Source organism: Equus asinus, unplaced genomic scaffold (assembly GCF_041296235.1).
Source record: "Equus asinus isolate D_3611 breed Donkey unplaced genomic scaffold, EquAss-T2T_v2 contig_800, whole genome shotgun sequence".
NCBI lineage: Eukaryota > Metazoa > Chordata > Mammalia > Perissodactyla > Equidae > Equus > Equus asinus.
Window position 1 is genome coordinate 256754 of NW_027225517.1, and position 16393 is coordinate 273146.

General features: G+C 50.7%; 1 protein-coding gene across 1 annotated transcript in view; it reads left to right on the plus strand.

Moving 5' to 3' along the window:
* The window catches only part of LOC106829007 (liprin-alpha-1-like), an 84273-nt gene that overhangs the window by 45719 nt on the left and 22161 nt on the right, over positions 1–16393 (plus strand). Inside the window, exons 16-23 of the mRNA XM_070503771.1 lie at positions 206–437; positions 5625–5776; positions 6764–6936; positions 7330–7423; positions 13468–13549; positions 13657–13857; positions 15484–15546; positions 16050–16076. Coding sequence (XP_070359872.1) covers positions 206–437; positions 5625–5776; positions 6764–6936; positions 7330–7423; positions 13468–13549; positions 13657–13857; positions 15484–15546; positions 16050–16076 — 1024 coding nt within the window. The remainder of the gene's footprint in view (positions 1–205; positions 438–5624; positions 5777–6763; positions 6937–7329; positions 7424–13467; positions 13550–13656; positions 13858–15483; positions 15547–16049; positions 16077–16393) is intronic.

Consider the following 16393-nt stretch of genomic DNA (forward strand, 5'->3'; position numbering starts at 1 on the left):
AGACTCAGTGGAAGGTGTACTTTGTGCTGTTCCGAAGCCGTGTGTGTTAAAGAGAGAAAAAGTAGAACGTTTTTGCTGAAGTGTTCATTGTTGGAGCAACCGTCATTGGAGTTTCCTTACAGTAATGCAAGCACCGATTTTTTCATCTGAACCCGTTAATCTGTCTGCTAATGAAGGAAGGATGACTGTTTTGTTTTTACTTTAGGTTGATAGAGGAAGAAAAGGAAAACACAGAGCAGCGGGCGGAGGAGATTGAGTCTCGAGTTGGCAGTGGGAGTTTTGGCAATCTTCGTCGTTTTAGATCAGTGAGCTCCATTCCCCTCTACCCTGCCTCCTCGCTCGCCGGCTCCTCTCCTCCGAACAGTGGCCGGTCCACCCCGCGAAGGATTCCGCACAGCCCAGCTCGGGAGGTGGACAGACTAGGTATCATGACTCCGGTAAGGATTTGTCTTTTCTTGTGCTGTCTCCCCTCGCCCCCGATACACCTGATTTAAGTCTTGGACACCACGAATATGCTTTATTTTTAACCTGGAAGAAAATCAGGTACACTTGTTATGCTCAGAGGTTTGAGATTTTTAAAACCAACTCATATTTAATCATTCAACAATAGCATGGTGACAAATTAATTTTAATATTGGGGTGATGCCTGAACTCCAGAGAAGTTTTCACTTGTTCAGCTCTGAGCGTGGTCAGCTCTGCAGGGTTCGGCAGCTAGGGGGGTATTTTTGTTTTCCAGCGATAGACAGTGTAACAAAAGTAAATACAGCAGCCATCGTAACATATAGGAAAATGTGCAGAGAGAGTCAGTGCTGTCTGTCTTTACGTTCGGGATGCCTGACTGGAGGGTACAGAATATGCCGTCAAAAACAAAACTGAAGAAAAAGCTAAATCGGTCCTCTTAATAATGCCCTCGGTGGCATGCTTGGCACCGGTTCTCCAGGTGAATCCAGGGTGGCGTGAGTGAGAGCGCGCTGCCGCTTGGCCTCCCCGGGAAGTGCTGGGCTGCGTTCGTGCGCAGCCTCTGAAAGTGCAGGGACCGCGACAGCGTGCTGCTCTAAAGAATAGTGCCTAGCTTTCTCACGTGTTTAGTCTGGGTTTTGTGAATGCATGAAATCATGTTGACAGCGTTCTGCTTTCTAACTGCGCTTCCGTTCTCATTTCTTCTGCTACCACCCATTTTCGTTTTTAGTTGCGTTGTTAGCCTGCATGTAATTAAATGAACCGTGAATCGCTTTAGTAGCGTCCGAAGTGGTAACTAGTCCATTTCGCGGTGTTTTGACATAGTATTTTTATAATTTACATCGTTAGCTCATTAGCTGATATTTTAAGCTCTTTGACAATTTCATGCTTATTTCCTTTCAGAGAATTTGTAAAAACAGTTCTGTTTTTCTTTTTCCTTGTTTTTGTAGTTGTGTGTGCCGGCTGACGCTGTGTCTGCTTCCGTGTTTAGTTTTGATTTCCTGTGTCATCCTTCTGTTTATTTTGTCACTGTTAGTCCAGGCCTCAGCCCGTGCTGTGACACCCCCTCCACGGGGTGCTCAGGGAACCGCCACAGTGGGGGCCATGGTGTGTGTGGGGGGGCCATTGGGGCTCATTAGTGGGGTTTCTGCGTTATCTTCGTTTCTCATGACATAGTGTCTTTTTACCTCAGTAGTGATACGTTTTTACTGCTGTGTCACTGTACAACAGATGTGGATACAGGCATGATATCGCTGGATCAGAGTGCTTTTATTCAAACTGTGTAGGGTTTGTATAATTCAGAAATGAAATCTTTTATATATACAGAGATAATCCACCAAGTATAGAATTAACGGAAACTTGACACAAACAGTATACCTTTTGGTTTTGATGCTTATATTCAAGACTGTAAATTTCATCAACTTGTTGGACATAAACAATTAATGCCTTTAATAGACTATTTTTTAAATTCACATATCTCATAGGAATCATAGAATGTGAAGATTCCACCTGCTATTCTGCTAGCTTTTATCCTTACGTATTTTCACAGGGTACCCTGCTTTAATCCAAAAATTTGTGTTTGAGAAATTTTAAATCAATTTCTAGGTAAGAATTTTATATGAATGACCAATAGGTGATTAATAACTAAAAGTAGGTTTGTTCAGTTTTATAGTAAGTCTTGCAATAACTTCCTCATCAACTAAATTGATGTTTAGAGACATGTTTTTCATTAGGGCAAACTAAGTTCTAGAGAAGTTTGGCTTAGAATAGACAACTGTTAGGGCCCTTTGTTCTATAAAATGCTGTATTTTAATAAATTGTATATGTTGTAATAGAATTTTATCTCCCTGAGTAACGATTTATAGTGTTTCTCTAGTAAATCTTGAGTAACTTACTGTTTAAATTTCATGGTGAAAAAGATGTTCCATTTCCAGTTATGTTTTCTCTGAATCTCAGCTCGCTTATATCTGTCTTGTCATTCTCTTTTTAATATATTTACCTGTACTGATCCTTGAATTTTTAACTTCAGAGTATGCAGTAAATCTGGTTTCTCTTCATTTCTTTGCATGCGTCCGTCAGCCTAGTGATTTAAGGAAACATCGTAGAAAGGTCAAGTGTTTAGTAATTTAACATACCTTTGTTTCTCTGAAGTATTGACGGGCACCTGTCATTTGGCATGAATGAGCCCTGTGAATCACTGACATTTAAATGGACATGTTGACACTCACCTGGCATGTCACAAATGACGATTGTCCTGTTGGAGACAGGTCACTGGTGGTTTGCATAGAATGCTGGGACAGGCGTAAGGGTGTGCCTTTCTTCCACTCATTTGCCTTCTCATCGTTGCATGCTTATTTATAATGGCTATAGTATTTTTTCAGTGAGAAATTACTGAAGCAGAGCCACAGATTTTAGTTTGGGGAAAAACTAATTTTAATAAGCATAGCTAGAAGGGCCGGCCTGGTGGCGCAGCACTTAAGTTCGCATGTTCTGCTCCTCGGCAGCCCGGGGTTCGCCGGTTCGGATCCCGGGTGTGGACCTGGCACCCCTTTGCGAAAGTCATACTGTGGGAGGTGTCCCACATATAAAGTAGAGCAAGATGGGCACGGATGTGAGCTCAGGGGCAGTCTTCCTCAGCAAAAATAGGAAGATTGGCAGTAGTTAGCTCAGGGCTAATCTTCCTCAAAAAAAAAAAAAAACATAGCTAGCTGTCATGAGCTCTTACTGTATGCCAGGCCCTGTGCTGAGTGCTCTACCAGTCTGCTCTCTCGTCCTCATGGACTTCCTGTGAGATGCAGGTTACTGTTGTTATCCCCATGGACAGATGTGGAACAGAGGCTCCGAGAGGCCACATGCTGTGCCTAGGGGCACACAGTTAGGGAACGCTGCAGTGTGGACTGGTCTGATTTCAAAACCAGGACACTGAGTCGCTTCCCCCACGGCCTGACTTCTCTGCAGATTCTCTCACCTCCTCACTCGTCCCTGACAGCGGGGGCCAGCGGGCCTCTTCTCCTTATAGATAGTCGTGAATCGGGCCTCCCTGTTCTTGGAGGACGTGCACGCACTGGGGAGCAGATCTGTGGACCAGAATGCCTTCCTCCTAACCTTCACGCCATGTGCATAGCCTGCACCCCCACCCAGAAGCTGCCTGAGCCTGCGCTCGTAGGCCGCCCTTCGGATGCTCGGGCAGCTGTCCTCTGACCGCAGCGCTTACAGCACATGAGCTGGGTGGCAGCCGTGGGAGCCCTCCGCTGCGCAGAGCACCGTGGCGATTCAGCGAAACGCAGGCTCAAGTCCCCGCTGTCAGTGATGATTTGTGACCCGGGTGTGCTGCTCGCCCTCTCTGCGCCTTGGTTTGCCCTCCTGTTTAAGTGAAGACAACGACAGAAGCGCGCTCCTCGGGGTGGCCGCAGACGGTGCCATCTGTGCACGATCTGCAAGGAGCTGAGAGCTTATAACCGGCCCCGCGGCGCACAGCACGCCCTCAGTCCCGCCGACTCGCATCCGTGTTTCCCTCGGTGGGAAGGCTTTCTCAGGGAAGGAAGGAGCGTGTTGATTGACGTCCAGGCAGGACAGCCTGACCCTGTTGCTCATGGCACTGTGGGCTGGCTGGCTGGCTCCTTCGAGGGCCTTGCTGTGGGGCTGTGGTGAGGATGAAAGGCAGGAGTGCAGGCATGGTGCAGACACGGGCGGCGTGGGCCGCGCACTGTCCTCCTCCTCAGCGTCCCTGGCCTACGCTGCCGTGACCCCCCAGCTGTCGGGGAGCTTCGTTCCAGTCAGCTCTGAAAGAGCGTGCAGGCCCCAGCCTGGCGGGCCCCGGGCTGGGCAGGGCCCCTCAGCACGGGGGCACAATGGGAGCAGCCACCGGCCGGGGCGGGCCTCTCCTCCTGAGCTCTGTCTCCGCTGAGGACAGTGAACTCAGTCCCGTGGACTGCTCCCTGTCCTGTTCTTTTTTGTTTTTTATAGGTGATTGTTTTAACCTCAGTTTGAAATCTCTCCCTGTTTCAGTTTCGTATTGATAGTTTCTAGCTGTCGTAGCCTTTGGTTGTCTGCAGATTGTAATTTGAAATCAGGAGAGCATGCGGAATCTATCCAGCTACGGCTTAAGGTTCTATTTTAAATGAGTTCGACTCCGTTTTGCACTAAGCCCCTTGGTTGTCACTGAGCCACTGTGGGGCTGCAGTGGAGCGATAGTCTACACAGTCGCATTAAAAAAGCCCAAGTTGGCTGCTCAGGTCTTGCTGTTTGTACAAACGCCTGCCACGCACGTTTTGAGAACTCGAGCCCTGCCTTAACCACGGAGCCCCATGGATCAGTAAGACCTGCCGGGGTTAACGTTTTCCCCACCGCCTCCTTCCTGTCCTCACGTTCCCCGACACGGGAAAACTGGCAGTCTGAAGGAGAGGATCTTCCAGTGGAAGGCCAGGACTGCTTTGAGCCGGCTTGAACAAATTGCTTTTAAACCGCGTAGAAAGACCTCAGTTTATAGCATCTGTTCTGCACGCTGAGACGTATGAGACAGACAGGCGTGTCTGGGATGGAGGAGTTAGATCCCTTTTCGCTTTTCCACTTGTTACAGAGTCCAGGAAGGTGCATCACTACTCAAAATGATAGTGGATCATGGTACAAGCTATTTCTCTTTTTCTCCCAAAACAAAAAGTTCTGGACAGTTTACCCAAGAGGTTTCTGCCCTCTCTGGTGTTTCTTCTGAATGCATCAGGAGATAAACACGTTCATCTTCAGCTCCTCATCAGGGACAGTGAGTGCCGTGCGTGCTGTGTGAGGACGAGGTTTTGGGCGTGGTTCAGATCTCGGTGCCCTTCAGTGGCTGTCCTCATGGTGGCCTAGGATCCTAGGGCGGGCGGGCCCTCGGGCTGCGAGGAGGCTCAGGAGGAGGAGTGCCCGTGTGTCCTGCCCGGGTCTCTGCACTCGTTCTGGTGCTCGTAGGCCAGGAGTCGGGCTCTGCTCTGTGCTCCTGCTCCTGATAAGTAAGACGGTCCTTTAACGTGGCGTTGGGCTAAAACGAGGCTGGTTGTACTCAGCAGAAAGCATAGCTCATGGATTTCCACATAAGTTTATGGTTATAATTTAAAGCCTATGTGTTGTGGGGTTTTTTTGGTCACAGTGTGTTGTTCACTAATTTTACACTGGTCTCAACCCCTCAGTTGCCAACCTCCCTAGAAGAGGTACGAGACGACAAGACGACAATAAAATGTGAAACCTCGCCCCTGCCCTCCCTGCGGTCCCTTCGGCTGGACAGGCTGCACAAAGGGGCGCTGCACACGGTCGGCCACGAGGACCTCAGGGACTTACGGAAGTAAGGAGGGCAGCGTCCCACCCTAGCCCGGCTCCAAACAGACCGCCTTCCCATGCTCAGCTTTCAGAAATCCATTGCTCTCTTCTTGGGGAAAAAAGTCAGAATGATGACTTTAAAGAAATACCGGTTAATTGAGTTGAGTTGATTTAGATGATGCCCTCGGGCTGCCCTGGGAGCTCAGGTGAGCCCAGCAGAAGATGCTGTCTGTTTGGGCGACGTGAGTTTAGAAAGAGAGTTCAGTGATAGCAGCAATCTTAGAAAGCCTTCATTTCTTCAGAGTCTGCAAATTGACTATTGTGAGAACTTTCTCTTCTTGTGGAGCATTTGCTAAGCATGTGGCGTGTTCTGACCGTTGCTCTGCAGGACCGTCCGTGTCCTGCCGCTGGGACGCGCTCTCTGCCTCTGAGCTGTGGAGAGCCCCACCTCGTCCCCAGCGCTCCAAGCGCCTCCCCACAGGGACCATGAGAGCCAGTGGGTGACTAGTGTGCTCCTATGTCAAACTACCACGGGCTGTGCTTTTGTCCCGCCCTGGCAGCCCTCGGTGGCGGGTGCAGGTGTCCATCCTCGCTGCCTCTGCAGTAGGCCCTGTGGCTCTTGTTTCGCGGCAGGGACGGTCGCACTGGGGAGGTTGCTGGGGCGCTGGGGTCAGGCCTCCGGTTGGGAGAGCATCTTCACAGCCGAGGGGCAGCCCTCAGGTGGGCTCATGGTGCTCTCTGCCTTCCATGGTTCGGACTGGAAGCCTTCTCAGAAGGAGAGCTCCGGCTCAGAGCCTCAGCTCCTCAGAAACGGTTCTCCGTGGTGGGATGGCTGGGAGCCTTCGTTTCTACACACGATGCATTTTGCGAAGGAGACATGCCTGGAGGAGACTTGGAATGCTCGTGTAGTTGGAAGAGCAAGTATTAAAAGCGTGGAGTGTTCTAGTGCCTGTGAATGGAACGTTGTGTTGGGACGAGGGCGCTCATTCAAGATCGTTTTCTGTCCCCAAAGCTCCACAGGCTCACAGGACGGCCCCGTGAGCAACCCCAGCAGTAGTAATAGTAGCCAGGACTCGCTCCACAAAGCCCCCAAGAAGAAGGGCATCAAGTCCTCCATTGGCCGCCTGTTTGGCAAGAAAGAAAAGGGCCGACCTGGACATGCCGGCAAGGAGTCATTAGGACAAGGTGGGTGGCTTCCAGCAAACATTCTTAACCCTTAGGATGGAGGCGGGGGGCCTGCCGTGTGTGTGCCTACTGTGTGCCCCCGGTTGTTCCCACGGGCGGTCTGTCGAAGACGCTGGGCGTTCTCAGGGAGTGAAAGCTCAGGAGGCGTATGTTTTCTCTGGGACACATGCGACCCAGAGAGCCACGGTGGACGTTCTTTGGCCCTGAACAACCTGGCGTCCCAGACAGAAGGGGCTCACTGTCTCTCGAGCATTCTCGTGCCTTGGTTGCCTAGTCAGAAACTTAGCCTTTAGAGGTGTTCTTTGCCTGCAAGTGCTCTTCCACCTGTTTCTGAACTCACCTAATGTGGCCGTGTTGATTTCTCTCGCTGTTTCAACCGCTGGGCCCTCACAGCTGGCGTTTCAGAGACCGAAAACTCAGCTCAGGATGCCTTGGGACTCAGCAAACTGGGAGGACAGGCGGAGAAAAACCAAAAACTTCAAAAAAAGTAAGCTTTTCGTTATTCGTCCATCTCACTGAACACTTCTCAGTTGTGCCTGATTTTTAACTAACGTTTATTTAATAAATGTAGTATCTATTTATGTGTCTATATTACCTTCTGAAAGGTTAACCTAAAGCTTTTAACAGACTGTGCTTCCTGGGGGGCTGAGAGCCTCTGCTCAGGAAGGGGGAGAGGACTCAGGGGAGGCTCCCGTCCCCCGGAGAGCTGTCTGACGAGGAGGGCTCCCCGCCAGGCGTGGGGCCCCGAGTCCGGCTCCGGTGCGTCAGCTCTAGGGGGAGGGGCCGCTTAGCCTTGCTGCGCTCCCAGTTTCCTCCTCTAAGATGGGAGTGCAGCGGTATGCGCCTCACACGGCTTTGTGAGTGTTAGACACACATCTGTCGCTACATAAACACACGTAAAGCACTGGCAACAGTGCCAGCCATCCTAAAATAGGGAGAACTGAGTGTGTAATTGCAGCCACCGCTCCGACTTGATCACCAGCATTCAGAGTTTGCCGTGCGGGCTATGATCTGTCAGGAAATATTCGCTGTGTTGCCCCTTTTTTCCTCCTCCGGTAGATTTTGTATTTTTATCTTCAATAGACTCGTGATTTTGTGGTCTGTTTATTAAATTTTGATTCCGATTTGTCTTGACTCTGAAAATAGGTGATAGCAGGGTGATCATTTTCTGCAAAGGTGCTCAGACGCTGCGAAGCCCCGGGGTAGGGGCATGGAATAGTGTGTGCGTGTTTCTCTGGCTTCGTTCTGATCGGGAGCAGGTTGTGTGTTGGTTGACCGTATGTCAACCAGAATTAAGTAGATGAATGAGGTAGGGAGAGACAGTATCCCAGTGAACTGGTGACTGAAAACTGAAACTGAACCGCCCTCTACGACAGAAGGGGCAGTTAGCAGTCCCAGAGGGAAGCGCTGACCTTGAGAATGGGGAAGACGGGCGAGAGCCAGTGGTCAGATGGCAAAGCTGGGCCTTGGGACAGGCTGACGATTGGTAGGTTCTGTGGTCACTCTGACGATAGGAAAGGTCGTCTGGCCACTCAAGTAGCCTGAGACACCCTCATTGGTGTGGCACCCGGGCCTACAGTGCGCCCCGAGGACCACGTTGGGGCCCGGGGACCCTCTCCCCTAGAGGCCACGTGCCTTTAGCTGTAGAGTTGCCGGTTGGGTTCCCTTTTGTGAACCCTGCCTCATTTTCGTTCTCTTCTCAGAATCGTGCTGATCTTCGTGACTGGCCCACTGCTGGTCTTATTTCAGGCGAAGTGCCGTTGTTTCTGTTATTGCTCACCATGCCCTAGGAATACTCAGTCTTTCAGGTCCCCGTGAATGGAAATCCGCAGACACCATTGAACAGCAAAACGTGCTTTGAACGTTGCTGTCTTTGAACTGTATAAAAATGTTTTAAAGTAACTTGGGTAATTGCCATTTGCCTTTGTGAAACGTATCCCAGCCAGGCCTTTTGCCTCCTGGAGCCCTGCCAGGAAAAATGTGTCCGTTAGATTTTGCTGACGTGTTCTAGTGCACACGCTTGCACATGCTGGAATAAAATCCGTAAGGTTGGTGGCAGTGCGCCTCGGTCCTCGTCCCCGGAAGTTCATGGTTCCTGTAGGGTCACAGACTATTCAAATTGGCCCAAGTTTGGGTCACCCTTGTTTTCTAAATTTATTTTGTAATTCGCAGGAGGTATGCTTGAGCACTTGGCTGTGTGGAGACAGCCTTTATTGTTTGTCCCGGCACGTGACTCCGTTTCCCGCTGCGTGGGGAGCGTGTGTGGGGGTGGGTGGTAGGCGGGTTTCTCTGGAGCTCCGGGTTCCCCGTGATGGCATTGGCCCTGCACTTCTGTGTCACCATAGCTGTAACTGTCCAGGGGCAGGCCGTTCTCTGAACTCTGTGGTCGTGCACGGCAAGTTCTAGGATGTACTAGTAAGTTAGTAGGGAAAAATTCAAAGTATGGAGGTTATTTGTCTGACTACAGTGGGTAATTTTAGTTCTGTCAGTTAACCAGAAATAAAATTGACTTTAGGAAAAATGCTTTATTTATAATTGTGGGAAAATGTTTGAGTTATCCGGAAAAAGTATTATTGGAATACAGCTTTACGTTTATGGCATTATAGAGGTAAGAATCAAAATACGGTCCTCAGAAATATTTCTTTTTATTACCTCAAAAGTGTGCCTTTAGCTGCCAAAGTCACACAGCCAAACACATCCACTTTTAGAGAGTTTTCAAGAACCTGGTGACTTCGGTGGAGAGCTGACTTTCAGGTTTTGTCAAAGGTACATAAAAGAGAGTGGTGGGCGCGTTCGGTGCTGGACATGCTTAATGAATCCGTGGAGGGTACCGCTGGCGTGAAATCAGACATCACTGTGTTCGTCCGCTTGGCGGTGCTCCCACAGCGTTGCCGGGCGTCCCTGGTGCTGTCTGAACTCCGTCGCCTTAAGTAACCTGGTGTTCTAATGCTCTCTTTCCCGTTTCTCCCTGGTTGACTCTAGTGTGGTCACAGGGTAAGTTGAGGCGGAGGGTGTGCTGTGCTGAGCGTGTGTTACAGCCTGTGGCGTTGGCGGTCACCAGCCTCAGGCTCTGAACTGAGGTTCCGGGAGAGTCGTGCTGCTTTGCTGAGAGCTGTGCCGGGTCCCCTCACCCTGGCCGCCCCCCACCCCCAGCCTCTGACAGCGAGCTGCACCCCATGGCGGGAGTAGTGCTTTGTGTGGGCCGTGGAGCCGTGTTTGTGACGTGAGCCCAGCAGGTGTTGGTGCAAGGTGCCATGGTACTGAACGTGTCGGCCTCAGAGAAACGAGGTGCGTGTGTCGCTTGGATGGTACACCTTATCTGGGGTCTGGTCAGCAAAGCCCACACCGCTTCTCGTTATGAAAGATAACTTCATCATCGTGTCCTGTCCTAGTTATAAAACACACGCCGTCACTCACGGGTTACATGACCTTTGTCTCATCCGTGTGCCTGTTCCCCAGGGGATTTAGCATATTTCTGAATGTCTTTTTCCTCTGACTCTAATTTTAAGGCTGGGAAGCATGGCACATCAGTTTCCTGGTATAGAGGTATTTAAAAAATCGCCCTTGGGGTCTAGAATGATCTTCGAGGGAGGAGGTCAAGTCCCAGCCAAGCAGCCGCGAGTTGCTGGCTGACCATGGCGGGCCCAGCGCTCGTCCCTTTACTCCGCAGGGACGGCAGCCCCGCCCTTGTTTCTCGAGTAGCTCTCTGTAAACGGAGATCGCAGATCCCAAGGGTGGACAAAGCGATGACAGAGATTGCAGTATCTCCAAGCAGAGGAGGGAAATACGTAACAACAGAAAGCAGACGAGTCTTCTGTTTGCTTCTGGGCAGTGGTTTGGGGCCGTAGAATCTGGGCACACAGAATACACCTCATTGCCCCAGAATATCAGCTTCTGCCTCAGCCTCTGCAGAACAGAGCTGGGTGCCTCGGGTAGACTTAGGATGCAGAGAAACGCACGGCACTTGAGAGGCCCGCCGCCTTCGATCTCTCGGGTTTCAGGCCTTGGAGCGAAGGGCCAGTAGAAGACGACCTCGTGCCCTGGCGGTTAGCTGTCGCGAGGACTCAGCAGCTATCGTGGTGATCTCTGGTTGCGGTGAAGTCGAACCACACGGTGGTTCTGTTGATTCTTAGAAAGTGCTCTGATGAGTAGTCACAAACGAAGGAGAGCGGCCGTCTGCCTGAGGCCGTTCTCAGTGGCCAACAGGGAAAGGCAGTTCCTAGACCGAGCAAGAAGGGAGCATATTTGTTCGAGAAACCGAGCTCCAGAGAGGGCAGGAGTGGCGCTGGCCCCGGCATCTCCAGTCTGGTCTCCGCATCCTGTGCTCGCCCTGCCCTGCACAGCTTCCAGGGGCGCTGCCCTCTCCTCTCCCACGGGCAGGGGCCTTCTTCACGTGACAGAACAGTCACCCCCAGAGAAGAAGGGGGTGCTGGTGTTCCTGCCTGGGGTGATAACGCAGGGATCTGGCTCCGTGTGGGGTCTTCAAGGTCACCAACTAGCCTGATAGGGGAGGGAGCTGGAAGCAGACAGAGACCTGGGCCGGCCGCCCAGCTGGGGTCTCCTCTGCCCTCGCGCTCACTTCTCGCGTCTCTCTCGGCGGCATCTAAGAGATGCATCGTTCTCCCTCCATTGCCTTATCGCCCTTTCAGCAGGGCGCTGGGCCTGCACTGTGAAACCCAGAAGTAATCCATACTAGAGAAAGCTGTTGATAAAAGCCAACGACCATTGCAGGTGAAGTCAGAAGGGTGTGCACCAGTCCCCAGATGATGGAATTACCAGACTATTTTTAACCCTATGTTCCTGTGTACAGTGAGTGTCTGTTTCATATGAAAAATGAACTCTCTGCCAAGTGCCCCGGACTCAGTACCTGTTTAGTTCACTTCAGAGTGTGGGGATCGGAAAGCCCTGTTGGCCCGGCACCAGTGCCATCCCCGCCCCTCTGCCGGGCCAGGCGGGCAGGACTTGGGCCTTGACCGTGCTGTCAGGGTTCAGGTCTTTCCCTGCTCTGTCTGCCGAGGAGGTGTCTGTCTTGCTCGTATGGCTCCTATGGCTCACAGACGTGTTTGCATAAGATAGAGCCGCTGTCCTCGAGGAGAACTTGTCCCCAGGAAACACAAAGTGGCACTTAATTCAGCACACTGGCGGTCGGTCCCGCCCAGCGAGGCCCTCCTCTCCCCTCCGTCCAGCATTGGCCTCCTGTGTCAGGGGGACGGCAGTTCCAGTGGACTTGGCTGCTTTTTTATTTATGAGTAGCTTTGCTTATTTGAACTAGAGAAGTTTGCCCCTTGTTAACTCTACTTGAGCTATTAAGATATTTGTTGCATCCTCTGGTAGAATTATCCTGGATAGTTGCAATATCTGTTATTCCCCAGAAGCCTCAGGGTGACTTAAGGCACACTTACTTGAGATCCTGTGTGAAACGTTTTGAGCTTTAATTGTCCGTAGACTTCATAGTCTTAAGAAAAGTCTAATACTATTTCAATATGTTGAAGAGCTGTTACGTATCTTTAGAAGTAAAAGATTCGACGACGTGTTCTGTAGAAATGATTATGGAAAATGACTTGGGGTGTCGGGGCGCGTGCGGTGAGCAGCCCCGTCTCCTCTCCGAGGCTCTCCCTGTCAAAGTAATAGGGTGTCTTAGAAAGGCTTGGAGGTAAACAGCACAAAGCAGTAAGATAAGATTCGTGAAGCTTCTTTGTTCTCTCTTACATAGCCATGTTCCCAGTAGACAGAATCATTTGCAAAGATGGTAATGTGGTAAAGTTCCAGTTCGCCTATTTTAAAATCAGGCCTACAGAATATTTCTGATCTCACGAGGGCCCTGGGACTCCTCCCTGCCTCCTGCCCCACGGTAGCTGTCAGCGCAGGGCATCTTAGGCTCACACTCCGTCTGGGGTCCTGGTAGAAACTGTCCGGGTTGAAATTTTCTGGATTTGAAGCCTGTGGGTTAAACCACAGAATGACCCAATGTCTGAATTTAGCAAATACCTAGTTAGCTAACTAGCAACGTGGAAGAGAAACAGCCAAAATCCAGTCCACTACTTGCTTGCTACAGTAGACCATTCCTAGTGTTAAAAATCCACATTGTTCTCGGTGTTGGTGGTGTGAACGCTGAACGTTTGTGAAGCTCCCACGGAGGCAGGCTTCTCTGTTCAGACCCGGTCTAGTTTCCTCTTTCTCCATATTTTCCCTCATCGTTTAGAAAGAGAAGAGCGAGTATGTTTTCGCTTGAATGTCCTAGCTTGGATACAAAGGCTCTGCTGGGTTTTTTTAAAGTGGGTAATAATTCTTTAATTCTGCGAGGAGATGATTCTACAGAGAACCTTGTCGAGTCCGTCAGCATTCCATTGTTCAGGAGTTCTTCCTGACGTGTACCAAACTACCGTTAAGTGGATGGTTTAGAAGATTAAAGGAAAATAATGAGATATGTGCTACTGTGCTTGTGAAAGTGTATAGAGCGAGTACTCTGCTAACTTGCTTCCTGTATGCGTGTGATCGAGTCTTTCACTGTGACTGTCTGGTTATTTGTAGGCATGAGTTGCTCGAGGAAGCCCGGAGACAAGGTTTACCTTTTGCACAATGGGATGGGCCAACTGTTGTCGTCTGGCTGGAGGTATAGCCGTCTTTCGATCCTGGATCAAGTATGTGACTCATGTGAACGTGTTAATCCATTTCACACAGTGTGCATAACCTTCTGGCCTCAACATTTCCTGTCTCTAGCTCTGGGTTGGGATGCCAGCCTGGTATGTGGCCGCTTGCCGAGCCAACATGAAAAGCGGGGCTATCATGTCCACCCTGTCAGACACGGAGATCCAGCGTGAGATCGGCATCAGCAACCCTCTGCACAGGCTGAAGCTGAGGCTGGCCATTCAGGCGATCACGTCCCTCACGAGTCCGTCAGCCCCTCCTACGTCAAGAACGGTGCGTCTCCCTGAAAGCAGTTTATCCCCTCCTGACGTTGCTTCTCCAAGTCTTCGTAAACACACCCAGGGCTCCGGTTTAAAATTTCAGCCTGCAGAAACGTCACAGCTTCTAACGGGTGAAAACTGAGTGGTTAAAAATACTTTATTGAATGCTTTTTTAACAGCCTGGCTTCAGTGGCTGCATTGTAACGTAGAAGTAGGAGTTTCTGAAAACAACAGTAGCGATCACAAATTTAGACATAAATTCATGAAAAGTGAAGGGAAAAAAGCCTCGATCCCCAGTTGCGCTATAAGCAGTGTTTTACTCTAATGTGACATTGGGCCCCTCGGTGCTTCCGTTTTGGGCACTGAGGGCCCTGGGAGCTCAGGGTTCTGAGCAGTCCATTAGCCTATGTGTGCGCAGGCACCAGGCATTACCTGTGCTCATCCGGTTTGCTCCCCGTGGGGAGACCTCGAACGTCCTTAAAGAGGGTCCTCCTATTTGAAACGTTAAAAACTAATCTAATGAAAACATTAGCGGTTACTGGGAGATAAGGGCAGGCCAACGCCTCATTTCTAAAGTGCAGACTCTTTTCATTGGCCCAGTGCCCACTCTCTGCTTTTAGCTTTTGGTTTACTCTCGAGAGAAAAACCCTGATTAAGAAACCAAGAGCCTCACAGGCATGCTTCTCTGAGTAGCAGGTCAGGGCCCAATTCAGGCCTCAGTTCCTTTGCACAAAAAGTGTTAAGAGCCTTTTTTGTTTGTTTGTTTGATTTTGTCTCTTAGTAAAGAGTTGTGGTAGCGACAGTCAGCCTGTGTTCTCACCTGTTGCACAGACAGCTCTTCTCCCAGTGGAAAGTTTTGTCGCAGTATCCGATCTGGTCCCTGTTCCCCCATCATTTCACATGAGAGTGGCCTTTCTGCAAGTGAAGGCGCTGGGGTGGTTTTCCCCAAGTGTTTATCAACTGTCTTGAGAAAGCTCGTGTCCTGCGAGCTGAGGTTAACGGCCAGTGGTGAAGAGCCCGTCCCCCTGGAAGCTCTGCGTTGAGAGCCGCGGGGCCTGGCTGTCCGCGGCTGCAGTGACGGGGACGGGACGTGGGGCCGGTGTTCCGGTACAGTTGCGATTGGGCCTTCTTTTGGACACACTCAGTCCTGCTCCCTGCCTCTTGAGCCCCCCGGCGAGGTTGTGCAGGCCGAGAGGCCCCGTCCTGGGAGCGCCTGCCCCGAGCCGTCTCCCCCAGTCCGGAGCTCGGCTGCGTGGGCTTCCTGGGCTGAGGCCCTTTCCCATGGGGCGGGTTGATGGGCACTGGAGAATTACTCACACTTTGAGAGGCGCAAAATGTATTTTCTTCTCTTTATATTTCACATACCTCAGGGGGTCAGCAGGGCAGATCCAGCTCTAGGAATCATGGGCTCTTCTCGTGTGGCTGACCACACAGCATTAATTAGGTGTGGTCACTCTTTAAGAAGGGCGAGCTGGTCGATGTTCTCTCCTTTTCTACGTGGGCATCTCAAATGAGAAGAGGGGGAGACGGGCTTCGCCTCCCCTGCTCCTCCTGTGTGCCCGTGGCTCACGTGTCTGCCACCTTCCTCTCTGTCACTGCTTCCCTCGCCCTGGATGTGGTGGTCCCTGGGTCACCGTAGACCACAGGAAATGTCTGGTTAACGCATGAGGAGATGGAAACACTCGCGGCCTCGCCACAAACGGTCAGTCCCGCCCCGAGCCTGTCCTCCTCCCAGGGCACCCCACTTACAAGCGGCGCCATTCCCGGCCTTTTTGTGGGAAACAGAAAGGTCATTTTACACTCAGTTCCTGATAAGTATTGCCGCTAGGTATTAGTCAAATGTATAAAATAGGATCCGTATTTTGTCTTATTTTCGATTTTTCCAGGAACTTTACATTGGTAGACCCTCTCTCTTTAGAGTAGATTGAATTCACACCTCCTTTAGGGAGAGGCCTCGGCCGAACACTCCATTTTGAGGGTCTGGCCCATTTTCTCCCTCACTGAGTGTGCTTGCCGGGGTCGGGGGGGCCTCGGCTCCTGCATGAGAAGCTGGGATTGTTGTTTTGCATGCCTTTTGCATGATACCTTGATTTCTCGAACTTTCCCCTCCGTCTCGCTGCACCTTCTGAAGTTGATCTGCTTGCCTTACTAAGCTCACCGATACTAACAGCTGTGTTCTTTTCATTCCTAACCACGTAACATCAGGAGGATGAGGAGGGAAGCTGGGCTCAGGTTGGAGACTTTCTATACTATATTCTTCACTATATGTACAGCAACAAAAAGAATTGGCGTATGAAAACTCGTAATTTACTTTTCTTGACATTTTTAACATCTTAACTTTTTCAGAATATTGTTAACGATTTGAAAGCATTAGTCGGAAGCAGAGCGTAGAGTTAAAGAGCACGTCTCATGGACAATTTTGAACCTCTCTTCTGTGGGGCCGTGGTGTCAGTTCTGGTTAGCGTAGACAGCTCTGTGTAGAGGACCGGCTTTTGGACGCGGTCCTGGGGCTTCGGCGGCTCCTGACATTGCGGATTTAAGTACCCGCT